This window comes from Anopheles ziemanni, chromosome X (genome assembly GCF_943734765.1).
Source record: "Anopheles ziemanni chromosome X, idAnoZiCoDA_A2_x.2, whole genome shotgun sequence".
NCBI classification, from domain to species: Eukaryota; Metazoa; Arthropoda; class Insecta; order Diptera; family Culicidae; genus Anopheles; species Anopheles ziemanni.
The window spans coordinates 16521708-16537530 of NC_080707.1; the positions used below are offsets into that span (position 1 = coordinate 16521708).

The 15823-nt window shown below is 49.9% G+C and overlaps 1 protein-coding gene across 1 annotated transcript in view; it reads left to right on the top strand.

Annotated features, from left to right (window-relative positions):
* Window positions 1-15823, top strand: part of LOC131291191 (uncharacterized) — a 33012-nt gene that overhangs the window by 14936 nt on the left and 2253 nt on the right. The window contains exons 5-7 of the mRNA XM_058320381.1: window positions 8523-8819; window positions 8935-9493; window positions 9599-11024. Coding sequence (XP_058176364.1) covers window positions 8523-8819; window positions 8935-9493; window positions 9599-11024 — 2282 coding nt within the window. The remainder of the gene's footprint in view (window positions 1-8522; window positions 8820-8934; window positions 9494-9598; window positions 11025-15823) is intronic.

Genomic DNA, 15823 nt, shown 5'->3' on the forward strand with positions numbered 1-15823 from the left:
TACGCACGGCAGCTGCCCGTTTGCGAGAGGACCGTCGTTCCCGCATAAGCGGGAATGCCAGGCAACAAACAACCGCACCAAAAATAAACCCCCTTCGTTCGCCATTATGCGGATTAGCATGCGCGCTCCGTATCGTACCCTCTGAAGCGCTCTTGCGGGCGAAGACCTTGACCAAAAACCAATTTCGGTCCACAGCCGAAAGTACGCGACGCGGTAGGCATTCGCATTGCTTTTAACCAAAAGAGAAAAAGAAAAAAAACACCCCAACACTATTCACAAGCAATAGTTCTTCGACACGTTGCGTCATGTGCAGGTTCGTCGCCTGCCCCGCGAATTCCTTCACTTCTTCGAAGCGAACGCTTTCTCCCGGCGGATTCTTGTTCCTTTGTCTCTCCGGGGACGGTGTGCAAAGAGGTAAAAACGACAACACCTGAATGGCATTAAACCGCTCGGAAAAGTTATGCAAACGATGGATAATTCATTTTTCTTTTAAAACAACATCACCCTCAGAATCTCGTGAAATCGTTAAATTCGTCAACAAGTTAATCCTTGATGACAACGATTAAAATTCGAAAGGGGGTATTTAAAACCAAATATCTTAAACTAGTAAAAGTGGGACACATCGTCTTCTGTACACCATATATTTTCCGACGACGGAAAATGTGAGCGTGTGACATATTTCTCCCGCGTTTACGGTTCAGCTGGAAAAGCAGCATTTGCAACGAGGAAGACCTGTTTCGCGGGTCTTGTTAGCACCAGGTCCCGCGAGCACTGCCAGCGCAATCGCTCTTACTCTCTGGCGACTCAGGCGCTGAACGAAAGACTTCTATGCCGCCCGCAACGCCCCGACGAAGACGCTCGGACGGCAAGCGACGAACCCGGGATGGTTTTTTGTTTTGGTTTTACCCTGCAATCGTGTTGATTCCTGTCGCCTGTTGTGGCCTCCGATGAGGCTTACTCTTCTTTCTTTTTCTCTCTCATTCTCTCTGAAGACGATTTAAAATGGGGAAGAAGGGATAAAAGAAACACACATCTCCATGTTTTCTTTTACTCGCAACCTTTTCAGGGTCTTTGTCTTATCATCTCTCAGGGTACCTTAGGGCTAAGGCTCTAACTGCATGCGTCTTATTTTGTCGCCATTACGCAAAGGAAGCCAATGAGTTGATTTGAGCATAAAACGATGACCCAAATTGAATTTCCTTGATCCGGGCGTTTGGCCATCGGTTTGCCACTGTTCAGATTGTGAGGAACAGCATGTACTAAACCAATTCCAGAGTACGATCGATACGCTTTGCACAGCAGTCCATCATTGGCGCGAACATAAATCTTTGCCCCGATCAAGCAGGTTCGTCGCTTACGACTTGTGCTGCTCGTTCATTTCTTCTTCCTAACATGAAGCAAGAAACCCATTCCAATGGCATTATAACATGTTCTCGTGCTCTATCCCTCTCTCTCCTTCACACACATACCTTCAGTCGATCTCTTTCTTTCGTTCTATTGCTTGCTCACGGTCTCTCTGCCTTCACTTCTAATGCGTGTGCAAGAAAAGCGTCAACACTTCACGTACAATGTTTCTTGCCCTCGACAGGGAAGGTGGGGGGAGGGGGGGGGGGGGGCAGTCTCTTCTTGCCATAGAAATTCGGTACCTCTTCCCCCTCACCCTCGTTGCCCACGTTGCCCCTGTTTCGTGCACAACAAAGCGCGTGAAAGGTCTCTCGACTCTATCTGGCGGCGGTTGTTATGTAGCCGCATCGATTCTTCGCTCGGCTCGAGCTGACGAGCCGAACGGTTTTATAATTCGGTTCTCGAAACACTCCATGTACATAAATCCCTGCACGTTCGGACCGGGAAATTGAATGCGGTTGCGGGGGACGGTTATATCACGGTCTCGTTCGTTTCGGGCCATCATTACCATCAGCACCATCCGGGGCCGTCGCTGAACAGAACGAAGATTTCTTTAAGGGAACTTAAGATAGAGAGCGAGAGAGACTACTGTGAAGAGAATGGGAGAGCAATGGAGCCCCGGCAGGAGCCCTCGTCCGCTGAAGACAAAGACAAACAGCAGCGCTAGGAGGCTTCGCACAGTAGGCTACGAGGCGTCGGAATTAGGTTCACAGTAAAAAAACAAATCAATTTTAACTTCCAGCATATTTGAAATTGTGCAACATATGCCTATCAGGGAATCTATAGGAAAGATATATCCATTTGCCGTACTTTTCCCATTATTTTCAACAAGTATCTTTCTTTTGAACCTTCTGGCCTCGTGTGGGATTACCAATACAAAGGGTGGCGATCTTTATCTGAAATTCAAATTGGTTCAAATTGAACCAAGTATTATCGACCATTTTAAATTGATTGATGGCACCTTCTCCTTATACTTTATTTAAACTGTTACCTTGTTTTGTTAATACTGATGCGCTCATTCATCGTTATTGGCAGTTATTACAAAATTTTCATTTTTCAATTTAGCGTATTGCTCAACGTAAAGGAACGAACAAAACCTGTTTCAATCCAAACAGAACCAAAAGTAAACAAAACCCCCACTTTGAGATAACATTTCCAGGTCATAGCAGAAACAAGTCAGGTTTCAGAGGAACGATAGATAGAGGTTAGATTTTAACTTTATCTCTGTTTTGCCTTACTTCATCTCTGCGAATCTCTGCGAAATGTAAACATCGTTGCCAATAAACTTTTTCTTTAAGGGAAAGTCCATAATACCTCTTAGGGATCTGGTTTAGTAATAGCTTATTAACTTAGATCTCTAATGCACCTCTGTTTATCTCGTAGCCATCTGCGTTCGTCTAGAAGTAGGTCACAGTAAACAAACGTAACTTTATTTGTTACTTTAATTGTAGCTTGGGCAAAAGGCTTGCAAGAGTGACCGTCAGTATTGAACTTTGTAATTCTTTTCACGGTATCAATCTCACTGTTACCTTCCGTGAGATGTATTTGGACAATCGTTAGCCGATGTTTCCCGGCTCTGCTGCAAGATTCATTAAAGTCTCTGCTCTCTGCTACGACTAAGCTGGTTGGCAGCTGGACCACTGTGCAAGCTCCGATCGCTCCGCAAAGGCTGGTGACGGCATGATCTGCGCATTCCGCGAGCACACCGTGGCGCGAGCGCGTTCAACAACCTGCTCGACGGGCTCCTGAGGCGCTGGAGCCCGAGCGCGAGCCCGCTCCCGAGACGAGCAACGCGCACGCAGCCTCGGTGGGCTTTGTTCCGTGCAGCCGGACCAGTGCTTGCCTAGTGCTCCGACCGGTATGCAGAGTGGGCTCGTTTGCGCTGCCTGAAAAATCCGCTGGTCTGCAGCCAGCTAGCCAGAGCCACCCTCGACACGGTGAGAGAGAGGGAGAGGAAAAGAGAGAGAGAGCGAACAGCAAAACAACAACAACAAAATCAGGCTAGCAGAACCGAACCGAGAAGTAGGTGCATTTGCGAAGTAGTGTAGTTCACCTCCGTGCGGCCCAACGGTGGCTCTCTAGTTGTGGGCTTCGACTAAAACGAAACAGAAACAGAAACGTCCTACCCTCGAGGTCCTCGTGCGTGAAAAGTGTCCCGGTTCGTTTAATGTGATCGTTTGTTTTCTCCTGTCAGCGTTTTAAACAAAAAACAACCCCAGTGTCTCAGGGTTCCCGACCATCTCCATCTTGCAAGCACAAAGCTAACGGAATCAACAATCAACTCGAGTGCGATCGGGGCCCCAGCAATTGGCGTAACGGCTCCCCCGAAAAACTCCTCAACGCGCAAAACGGGTACGAATACCGATCAACCAACCGCAAGTCGATAGATGGACTGGGATGATGTGTGGAGTAGGAGTTGGAGGAGGGGGAACGCATAAGATGCCGAGCAAACTGTTGCGAGTGACCAAAAACCAGGCAGGACTTGTGTTCCCCGAGAACGCACGACTCCGGTAAAGAAAGCAGGAACGCAACGGGTCGGTAACGCACGGTAACGCAATGGGTAACGTGTGTGTATATAGGCTCTTCGTTGAGTACTCATACGAGTAGTATCCCGGGGTTTAATAAGACCATAATGGGGGAGACATTTTATTTGTTTTACCCGGTCCATCAACAAGAGATGTTCAACCTGTGAACAACAAAAGAAGCGTACTGTTCTCCTCTTACGGCGTAACGGCTGCCTGGAGCTATGAAGTACTCTACCAGATTAATTCCCCCACCAGATTACTTACGTTCGCAGATCCGAACACCTGGTTGGGATTTGAACCCAAGCCGCCGGGAGGGATTACCGATTTCCTAACCGGCGTAACCACTAGACCATGTCTGATCTAGGCAGTGGGCGTACTATGCACCATTCTAGAATACATGAACAGGCATGGACATTACTTGTTATCTCCCATTCCGGGATCAGAAATTGTTTTGAATTTCGGAATGGCTGTTAACACGTCGACTGCCAAACCGTTTTTAGCCAAGCGTTTTTAGTACAACCTTTTTTAATAAAATTGGTTTATAACATTTATTAAGCCACCGATTTTTGAAGGCTAAGCAAACACTTAACTTCCCAAAGAATTGATATAAAATATTATTATAAATATTATAAATATTATTAGAACTTATGACAGCTGGCTATCAAAAGCCATGGCAGTCAAAGAAAGGTTATTTCAAATAAAGCTCAGGATGTAAACCGTGTGGTGAAGTTCACGCGATGTGTTTTAGAGCATCCATTTACGTTCTTGAAAATAAACTACCCTGATCGATTAGAAACCGCCGATCGCGTCGAGATCGGCACGCACAACACAAAGCCGTTTGTTTTGTTTGGTTTGCGCCCCTAACAATGCCGCTCTCGCGCGATTTACCACCTTCAACACCCCCACCATCAAGTTTGTACCACCTGTTGGTGCGCAATGCTTCACAAATGCGTGGCTCTCTATTTTTCCGAACCGAACCAAATTTCCGGGTTCGTCGCCTACCGCCTGGCAAGGTGAAGTAGAAGTCTCTTGTCTAATTGTCGGCTACCGCCGTTCTGCACATTCCTCTTCTTAATCGTTTTTATGTTACTGTTTTTTTTTGTGTGTACACGACTTCTTAAAGCAACGGTTGGTTGGATTAATTGAACTGCTTTGATTTCCTTTCCGGTTCGTTTTCGTTCGCAAAATGTGTTGATCCGATCGAAAAGTGACTGTCACAGCAAAACACACCACGATCCTGGCCGTGGCGAAGGGAAGGTAAGCAGAGGTCAGTGAAGGTCTGAAATAATTACAACGATCCTCCGTTCTCTGAGGTTCCTTCTCCTTTTCCCTTCCCCTCTAAAGTAAGCTCCTTGCGATCTAAACTTTGGTGTTGAAGTCGGTGCCGTTCTAGATATCGGAACGGTATCGAACATAATTGGTGTTGCTTCAGTATTTACGCAAGGGAATTCATCGACCAGGGAACATTTATGATTATGATTAGCTTTATCTCACCTCATCGCCAGACCCGAGTCCGAGCCCGTTACGGGGCAGCGTTTGGTCCGCAATCAGGTGGAGGAAGTAGAATGAAACGGGTTTGCTTCCCTCCGTTGCAGCTGGAGAAGTTAATCGTTTTGCTGGCAGTGAGGATAGTTTTCCCAGCTTCCTTCGTTCCGTTCCGAAGCGAGCGAGCAAAACGGGACCTATCCTCCACCGTCCGAGTCCCTGGCCCTCCCCCCCGCTTCGTTACGGTAGTTTTGACGGTGGCCTCTAAAAGTGACTGGCAGGGCAGGGCAGAACTATTGGCGAAGAAAGTTGTACCAGCCGAACCGAACGCAAGCGTAGTTGGTGCACTCAAGGACGGGTCGCCCTGTGTGTGTTTACGTGCGAAACTTTTGCTTGTGGGGGGTGGGGGGGGGGGGTTAAAATAGTTAATAAACTTAACTACTGAAAGCCACGCCACAGTTTCCCTTCACGTCGCTACGGGTCGAGGTTAGGGCGGATTCTTGTGGGTTGAATTACTGTAGGGACCCGAACAGGGGCCGTGCGTGTTGGGCGCAGGACAAACGTCCTAGGGGAGCCGTACACTGAGAAGAGAAAGAGAGCGAGAGAGAGAGAGAGAGAGAAGAGCTTCGAGCTCGAAAATGCCGAGAGACGAGAGAATGAGAGTTGCAAATCATAGAAAGCGTGCAGGCGTGTTGCAGGCAAAGGGGGAAGTCAACCAACGCCGTGTCAAACGGCAGCTGAAGGGGTGGACCAAATGTCACCCTCAGGGGTATGGCCGGGGTTAAGGGAGCACCAGCGAGCGGAACCAGGGAGCGTACAAAGGGTTTAGAAGAAGAAATCTGCATGTGCAGGATGTCCCTCCTAGCCCGGGAGTCTTGGGCGATAGGCCGAGCAAGTGGGAGCAAAGGGAGTTGACTCGGACTGTGGTGCGAAGGGCACCCGAGGGGTGAGGAGGAGAGGGGGGGGGGGGGGGGGTGCTTCGATGGTCAGAACAGGTTTTCTGCAACTTCGGCGAGACGGGTTCATCGACGATTCCGCGGCATCGTGCATATATTTCGCCCCCCCCGAAGACGATAGCATAAAACCGGCCCCAATTTTGCCGATGTTTCGCCACTCGGGATCTCGTTCATTCTTTACCAAAGAGGTAATAAAGTTCTCGAATTCCTACGCTATCTCCTACATCATAAATTTTGTTCGGATATTCGTTTGGATATTTATCGAACGCATGAACACATTGCTTTGGTATCTTGCGATAATGCTTTTTTTCCTTTTAAGACGATATAACTTCTCTACTTTTAAAGATTTATCTGTAAATGATTGACTTTTAGCATATTTTTTAGAAGGAGTTTTGAGTTTTTTATTTGTTGATGTGTTGTTAAATGTGTTTGATGTTGTTGAATGTACTTAAATATTGTTTAATGTATTTGATTCTATTCGGATTTATATTATACATTTGTATTTTGTAAATATAAAAGGTGGAAAGAACTCAAATCGCTCTTTGGTCCTTTGCAACCAGCTAGCAGAATGATGGAAAAGTGCAACAAAAAACCATAAACGCCAAATGGGCGTCAAAAAACATTCTAAAAAGCGGCCCTTTACAGGTTTGCAAAATCTTGGAAAATAAGTTATAGTGTTTTAAAAAAGAGTGGTCAAAATGACAGCTTAGAAGCAATCCAGAAGTGGTTGAACAGACAAATCTGAAATTTCTATTTTAAATGTAGCTTCCAGTTTGAAGAAAGGCTTTTGATGGAAAAGTATACAGTCAGTTTTTCAATTTTAAATTTGAAAATTGCGTTGTGGTCTAAATGACGCCTATTTGAGGGTTAAGAATTCGTTTTTCAACATGCAAAACTACAACCTACTTAAACCTGTTTTACGCCAAATTGATGTAGAATGTTTTAGTATCCCCCAGTCACAGTCCCAAGGGTTTGACAAACCCTGCTGGTGTAACAATCCTCGTCTTGTAGGAACCTTTTTCTTGGGAACTTTATCGACCTGCATCGGCTGGTTTCTCTTCCGCGCACTTTGCACGACGTGTTGGTACGTGTTCTCACGGGCTCGAAAGAACGACCCAGTGTCCGTTCGCTTCGTCCCCACGGTGGAGTTCGGGTTTTGGATGATGCCGCGACGAGTGAGGATGCTGCTGCTTCGATGATGCAATCCGAGCGTCGGAGAAGGTCTCGGTGATCGTGACACGATAGGAATCGGGGAGAGAGGGAGAGGGAGGGAGAGGGTCCGCTTACGTAAGCGAAGCGCTGAAGAAGCTGGAACAGTTCGTGCCGGCGAAATGGCAGGTTCCAAAGAACGAGCGCACAAAAATGGCGCCCAAAATACACGAAACAGATGAAGCCTTCCGGGGGTGGGCTTCCTCCGCCATCGACAGGTTGTGCAAAATGTAAGCCCGTTTACGGTGGTTAGGTCTTGAAAGAACTCAAAAATGTCAGTCAAGTGGTCGGGTCTTCAGGGATTGGAAACATATTTGCTATCATAAGAGTCCGCTTGGTTTTCTACTGAAGTCCAAAACTAGTATAACGAACCTTCTGGTTATGCTACAGCTATTCGAAGACCCTGGTGTTCTGATGCAATGCAAGATCTCTTTGTCGTGAGTTTCCGCAATCTCGCACAACAACTTATTTCGAATCAACACTGACGCCTAGTTGACCCGCTACTTCGCTGAAGACCAGTTTTGGAAACCAGCGAGCTGCACATACGTCGGAAGACGTTGAACTAATTGCAAAACAGCAGACACTCCTCGGATCGGATAGGCGAGGTATGGCCGACGAGAGGCACTTGAGTAGGAACAACAACCGAAGCGAACCAAAACCAAACACAACGCCCATGCCATGGAGGGCACTCGGGGAGGTGACACTAACCCCCCGGGGGGGTGGAGAAGGGTCTCCATTATGCGGCTGAACAACGCATTCCCATCGGTATGCGAGGTGGTCACCCACGGTCCGACGTTACCGACGTTACCGTAGGAGGATTCGGAGACTCCGGACTGAGACACTAGTGAAACTAGTCTGAAGAGTGTGTGAGAGGAATGTGGCTGTGCGATCCCGCACGGCTTGCTCACTTCGCGTGGAGTTTTGATTCGATGATTCCTTCTAGGCGTACCTGAGGGCGATCAACAGCGGCGTAGACGACATCCGGGAGCTGCTGCTGTCGGAGAAGGCGCGCACGGAGCTATCGCCGACCGGGCCGCAGCTGGTGCAGCAGTCCATCAGCTCGCGGAAGGTTGTCGACAGCGAGGATACCGACATCCGGCACCTGGCCCGCCCGGACGGGACGCTCGTGACGGAGAAGCAGCAGACGCGCCAGCACGAGGAGCTGTATGACGACGAGCTGCCGGAGCCGACCGACGGTTACGACCACGTCGACAGCGGCGAGCGGCTGATAGACCAAAAGGTAAGCAAACACTGAACGATTCCAAGAGGCACAGATTGTGCAGGTATTAGTGGGAGTCCCTGTCCCCTAATTGCATGTCCGTTTACCCTGTACGATCTGTTTGATCCGCATGCAGTCGTCGGCGCAGCGCTACTACAAGCAGCGGGACGAGCAGCATGTGGATCTGGTGGCGGCCAACGGGGAAGTGATTGGCCACGAGATGCGCTACGCCGCGGAGCAGACGCAGATGGAGAAGGACGGGGGACGGGGCGGACCGGGCGACGCGGGCCTCCTCTCGGACTGGGACAGCCTGTCCGATCGGCTGCGGAAGGCGCGCCGCCTGAACCGCCACACGGCGAAGGAGACGGCCCTACTGGCGGGTGGTGGCGCGGTGGTGCCGGGTGCCATCCCACCGGTCGGGGCCGTACCGGCCACGCTGAACGACCGGCTCGACGCGCTCACCAAGAAGCCGCTCGACTTCGACAAGGAGGAGGAGACGCGCAAGCAGGAGACGAGCAAGTGGCTCGAGAGCCACTTCGGTAGCGAGTCGAGGTCGTCGCGGGACTCGCGCGAGGACCTGGACGAGCTGGTCGAGCCGACCAAGAAGACGTACTTCAATGTGACGATCAAGTCGGGGGAGACGGGCGGCCCACCGGCTGGAACCGGGGCCGACCTGTCGGGAGGGATGGCGACTCGCGAACGCGACCTCTACAGCTCCGTCCAGCAGCAGCACCAGCAGCAGCAACAACGTCGTCCTCCAGGGCCACCGAGGGCTCGAGAAGGGGGCCGCGAGATGGCAGCTGGATCGAAGGCGTACTACCAGGGCATCTCGGAGTGGTCGGCCGGTGGAAGCCGCAGTCAACCGTACAGCCGGGGGACGGGTGGTTCACGGGAGGATCTGCTCCTTTTGGAGGGAGGCCACGGGACCGCGAAGCATCCAGGACGGGCGATGAACGGGCTGAGCGAGCGTTCGAGCGATGGCCGCGACTACCGGGAGGATGTGGGCGACGAGTTCCATCACGAACGCCACGGAACGCATGGCTATATGCAGGGTTCGGCCTACATGACGGCTCCACGACCGCAAACGGCGAAAAATCCGGTGTCCGGTGAACGCCACTTCGCCGCACGGTACGGCGGCAGGTCCGTGTCACCCGACCGTCACTCCCTGACCGGCCACCCCGACGGTGGCCGACCGCTTGTTCCGCAACGTCGTAAGGTGCTCGAGCGACGTCAACAGCAGCAGCAGCAGCAGCAGGTGTCACCCACGCAACAGCAGCAGTACGGGGCGAGTGCGCAGTACCACGTCGGAAAAGCGATGCCACACCCGGTCGTCCACCACGGCTACCCGGGAACTCCGCGCAGCCGTTCCATCTCCCCGATCCAGATACCGCCCGTCGCCAGCACCCTGCGCAAGCCGTACCAGAAGACCCGCTTCAGCAGCATCCAGGATCTGAGCCGGCACGCCGGCAGCCAGCAGTCCCTCGGCCAGCATCAGCACCAGCAGCAGCATCAACAGCAGCAGCAACAGCGTGCCACCAGCCGGGCGCAGAGTACGCCGCCCAAGGCGAACCGCGTCGGCTCCGCCATCGGCAACTCGATCCGCAAGCTGATGGGCAAGATACGGTCGGCCAGCGCCGAGCGCAAGCACAAATCCACCAAGAGTAGCTCCAAGCAGCAGCAGCAGCAGCAGCAGCAGCAGTACCAACAGCAGCAGAGGTCCCACTCCCCGGCGTCGTCGACGCTGCTGGCAGCACAACACGCCACGCCCGGGCAGCACAAGCGCCACTCGGCCACCTACCAGCAGTACAACGTCATCGACGGTCACATCAGCAGCAACGAGTCGCCGCTGTTCGGCCAACGTCACCACGCGCAACACCTACAGCAGTACGCAGCTGGCAGCGACGAGCAGCGCTCGGTAGTCGCCGGTCCACCGGCTGTCAACAGTCACAAGCCGAACGGCGTCGGCACCAGACGCGACAGCGAACGGCCCCGCGAGCGACGCGGTTCTTCGGACATCGTCTCCGACATGACGACCGGCAGCGGTGGTGGGCCCACGCCCCGTCAGAAGTACTATCTCGGCGAAAACCCGTACGGCGGCAGCATCTTTGGCAAGGAGAATAAATACAACCCGGCGGCGGCAGCGGCGGCGGCGGCTGCAGCGGCGGCGGCGGCGGCGGCAGGGCGTGAACGCCGTGACGAGCGCAACTATTCCGCGTCCCATACAAGGTAAGTTGCTGGTGCTAACAGGACGGGTTCCGCACAGGTCTTCGCCTTCTTTGGGCAGACGTGCGCGAACCCAACACATTTGTTGTGCAAACGCAACGTTGTGGTAACGGATCCAGGCTATCAAACTGAGTTCATGGCTTCTCCGGAATTCATCCGATTAAAGGAGTCCGAGCATCAGATCCTCGTCAGGCCGAACTGCGAGCTGCATATGCACTTGCAATGGTTTGGAAGGTCACCCGATCAACACCGATAAGCCGAGTCGATGGCCAAATTAGGTTTCAGCAATAGAAAGACTCTGCGTGGCGCACCGTGGTTCTGTACCCGGTTCAGATTTGGTTCCGCCGTATGTATTAGATGTATTTCCAATGTACAATGTTGCAAAATCGCCGGATTTACTTCACAAATTTGGCTGGAGTTTGTGTGTAAACTGTACTGGAAACTGGAAAATGTTAGAATCGTCGATAGCCACTCCAATTGAATCGTTGTAGGAGTAGCAGAGCCATTAAAAATTCCCAATCCACCGCCATCAGATTCCGATATCGCATTTGCGTCTCGGACGGCTGGTCGATATTTCATTTCCACCACTCTGGCTTGCGGAGGCGGACTCAGCCCACTCATTCGCGGATGCCTTACAGCTACCGATCTACATCACCTGTTTTAGGAAATAGAAAAAAAACAGGGTTTTGTTTTTCGTAAGATTTGTCGCTGCGAATAGTGGGATGTTTGGTTTTTATTAATTTCAAGTATTCAGTCATTTTTATTTTGGAGCAAACAAACAACAGCAACGCATTGGCGAAATTGTTGGTACATAAGCGGCAAGGTGGAGGGGGAGGCGCTGGAGGAGATTAGATCTTCAAAAAAAAAATCGCTCCCAAACTTTGTCTGATTTAAGTTAGCGAAAAGGTGTAAAAGTTCTTGTCTTCAACAGCCACGGAATGTTAGTACCTCGATTGTGTGCTTATTGTACATTGCGGATATCAACTTTGTCGCAGAGCTAGGAGTTGGTAGCGAATAGAGATATTTGAGCACTTGAAATTTTGATGGAGTTTTCGGCCATGAAAAAAAAAGTTAAAGTATTCGGCCCTAAAGGTCCACCGTTTAGGACTTAAGAGAACAAATCTAAAAGGATCGATTGTTGCCTTGGATTAATGATTGAATCTCCCCGAAATATTCATGAGACACTGCTCTATTAAAATCGGGTTTCCTTTGCCTGCAGGTCCTTCAGCCAGCCGCCACAGATCGTCCACCACACGCTGGGCCGGTTCAGCAAGAGTACCAACCGCCTGCCAACGACGTCGGGTGGAGGAGGGCAGTACGAGCAAGAGCCGGGTTTGGCGTCGTACGCGAGCGAGCGACAACCGGCGAACGTCTACGCCGTCACCTCCCAGACTCTGCCGCGCAACGACCACCATCGACTTCAGCGCTCCCGACCGCTGCACTCGTCCACGATCAACGTGTCGATAGTCAACACTGTCAGCCAGGGTCCGGCACAGAAGTCGACGCCGTTGGTGAACACCGGCCCGGTGAAACCGGCGCGCACCTACAAGGCCCTCAACCGAAGCAAGTCGTTTAACGTGCACGGCCTGAACGGCACAAACGATCCTAGTCCGATCTACCTGGAGAAGCTGGGCCGCGGGCAGCCCACCTCCGGCGGTGGTGGGGGCGGGCTTTATCGCCCCTCCTTCCCGCACGAGCCGGGCTCGGGGGGACAGCCGGCCCCTAGGGACGCGTCGGTGCAGCTAAAGAGCCCCTCCATCGTGAACCTGATCAGCCGGAGTACGCGCGACCTGACGCAGGCTGGGCAGTACGAGGACGGGCTAGCGGGCAACCGGGTGCTCGAATACTATCCGGGTGGCGCCGCGGAATCACCGTCCGGCAACACGCTGGACAAGAAGAACGTATTCCTGCGTAACCTGCAGAACCGTGCCCCGGAGCTCTACCGAACGCTGCACGGTGTCGAGGCCGGCAACGGCTCTTCCTCGCCGTCGAAGGAGTACCTCGGGACGTACATCACACGCGAACAGGAGCATCTGCTCGGATCGCGCTCGCCGGCCACACTCAACAAGGACACCGCGAGCATCGCGCGCCGTGGCAGCTCCAGCACCGAGGACTACCCGGACGGGTACGGTGCTTCGCCTGCCGGCGCTTCTACCGGCACAAAGAAACACTTCTATCGGAAACCCGGCCGCGGCCTGCCGGTGGTCGAGACGGGTGAGGTACACACCACCACGACTAGTCGCTACCGAGGAGATTCGGGCCTGAAGTACCAGGATGTGCACTGTGGACCAAACATCAGTGGCAACGGTACCGTCGACGGCGTGGTCATCGAGCTGCGCAGTAACTCCTAAGTCTGGAATGCTGGCGCTCAGAATAAAAACCAACTAATCGCGGTTCTTCTGCAAAACCTTGTGCCACAAACAGCGGATGATGCCCGTTCAACACCCTCTTAACACCTCTGCATTGATTCGTATGGGTCTGCCCACGCAAGCGATACGTTTTTTTAATTTTAATCGATTACTTTTAACGCGTTTTCCTCAAAATAACAACTCTAAAGTACTGATAATCTTCGCATTTGTTTCTCTATTCATATCTCAATCTGATGACAAAAGGTTTGCAACCGATGGTTGTTCTTCCAACAAACTATTTTTCTTCTGATATTACAAATAACAAGATCAGACCTAACCACGTTCGAACATACGCTTTACGAAGTGCAAGATAAGTTTATGAAATGTCTATCAAACTGAACTGTTACTTAACGATATCCAAATAAGGTAAGAAGGACATTTGTTAAAACATCTTTGTGCAGCATTTCGCATTGGCTTGCCCTTTCCATCGGTCTCCTCCGTGACCGAAAAAGTTACGAATGCAAACGATGTAAACATGAAATTGTAAATAAAACATAGTTAGAAAGTAAAGAGAAGTAGGCTATTAAATTAAATACTGCACAGGTTTTCAAACATAAAAGGATAAAGCAAGCTGCAGGAGCATCATACGAACATGAAACTGCCAGTTTTGTAGTTACACAATATTGTAACTTTTTGTGAGAACAAAAAGCGAGTGTTCAGACCTGATCTCTTACCTGAATACTGTTTTATGACAAAATCCTTATCTCGTAAGGATCTCTTTAAATCATTAAGCTATATTAATAACACCATTGTGCGTTCACAGTCGGGAGAACCAAGATTTATTTAATGAAATCAGCTAGTAGGCAAATACATCAACCTTGGTTCGAGACCAGCAAGAAGATTAGAAGAAATCGAAATACATCAGGCTTTGTTTGTGAGTCCTTTGAACATTATTTCAATTCTCTCGGGTGGATGTCTAAAGATAACAGGCTTCACTTGACAAAAATTAAATCTAATTTTAAATTAATTTTCATCATGGGGAACAATCTGTCAACGATCACCTTAGATATAATTATCTTACGCAGGAAGGCAGCATTCCTGTCAGCATCCAGCATCAGTTGTCAATCATTTATTACGCCTACAGTTTATTGTGAAGAAACATTTGGAGGGAAAAGCACGCAGTTCTTGTATTGTCCTGTGCGGTACAATTTACCAAAATGAGTGCTTCATCGACAACCAGCATAATACCCGAGGATTCGTCGGCGGAACAAGAGAAAGGCAATCTTAAAGAACGAGGTAACAGCACACTGAAAGAAAACATGCAACACGGAAGTTTTCCTGCAAACACAAGGGAATTGCTAAAGTATGTATTTCTAGATTTATCATGGTCTTGTCGCGATGTAGCGTTAACGCGACTTATACAACTCCATTTTATTGCAGGGGATTTTACGAACCTGTGTGGAAGAAAGTTTCGTCCAAATCGACACAAACTGAAAGTCAAGACGAGGAGGACATCACAGCGGAAGGCCCCTTACAGGATTACTGGATGTCTTTAGCGGAACATCGACGAATGGTACTAGAAGAAACGTTGGCTGAAAACGCAGGTCTTCACATCACTGCATGTGAATTGCAAAGTCAAGTAGACAAAAGCAATGTCCTTAAAAGAGAACTGCAGAATGTTAATGACACGCTCATGGATTTGCTAGGGGACGATATTATGGACCCTACACGTGGTGAATGGGATCCCGTGGATGATAGTGGTGTTGTCCAAGGCAATGATTCATGCATGGAGTATTAGCTTATTTATATTTCTCTATACCCAATTACTTTGGTGCCATCATCTTACGATATTCAGTTTCATTCAAACAAAAGAATTTATAACAGCGCGTTTCCTATCGAACTAGTTATGTCAAAACGCTCTGGATTTGAACTCCCACCAACAATCATACATGATTGTCTATTCTATGCAAAGTATGCACGTTGAAATGAGCATTACTACAATACATGCTATATTTCTTTTTTTATATAATAAATAAGCGTTTGTTATACAAAGAGTCAAAGATACATCAGCCTGGTGAAGACATTGTTTATGTTAGGAACTATCGATAAACCGCTTAAAACGATATCAATCATGAAAATGCACTTCATGTTCATTATCTTTGTAGCGTTACATGGTGCATGAGACTTATTCATGTGATGCTGGATAGTATCGTACGGAAATGCGGCAGTCATAATACCCGAGGATTGGTCGGCGAAACAAGAGGTAAGCGAACCAACAGAACGCTAGGCAACAGCTTTCTTGATTGTATGCTAACACTTTTTCTAGGAAATCAAGAAAGCATCTCGTATGATGCTAAAACTATGAGGTAACAACACACTCAAGGAAAACATGCAATACGGAAGTTTTTCTGCAAACCCAAGGGCAACGCTAAAGTATGCATTTCTAGATTTATC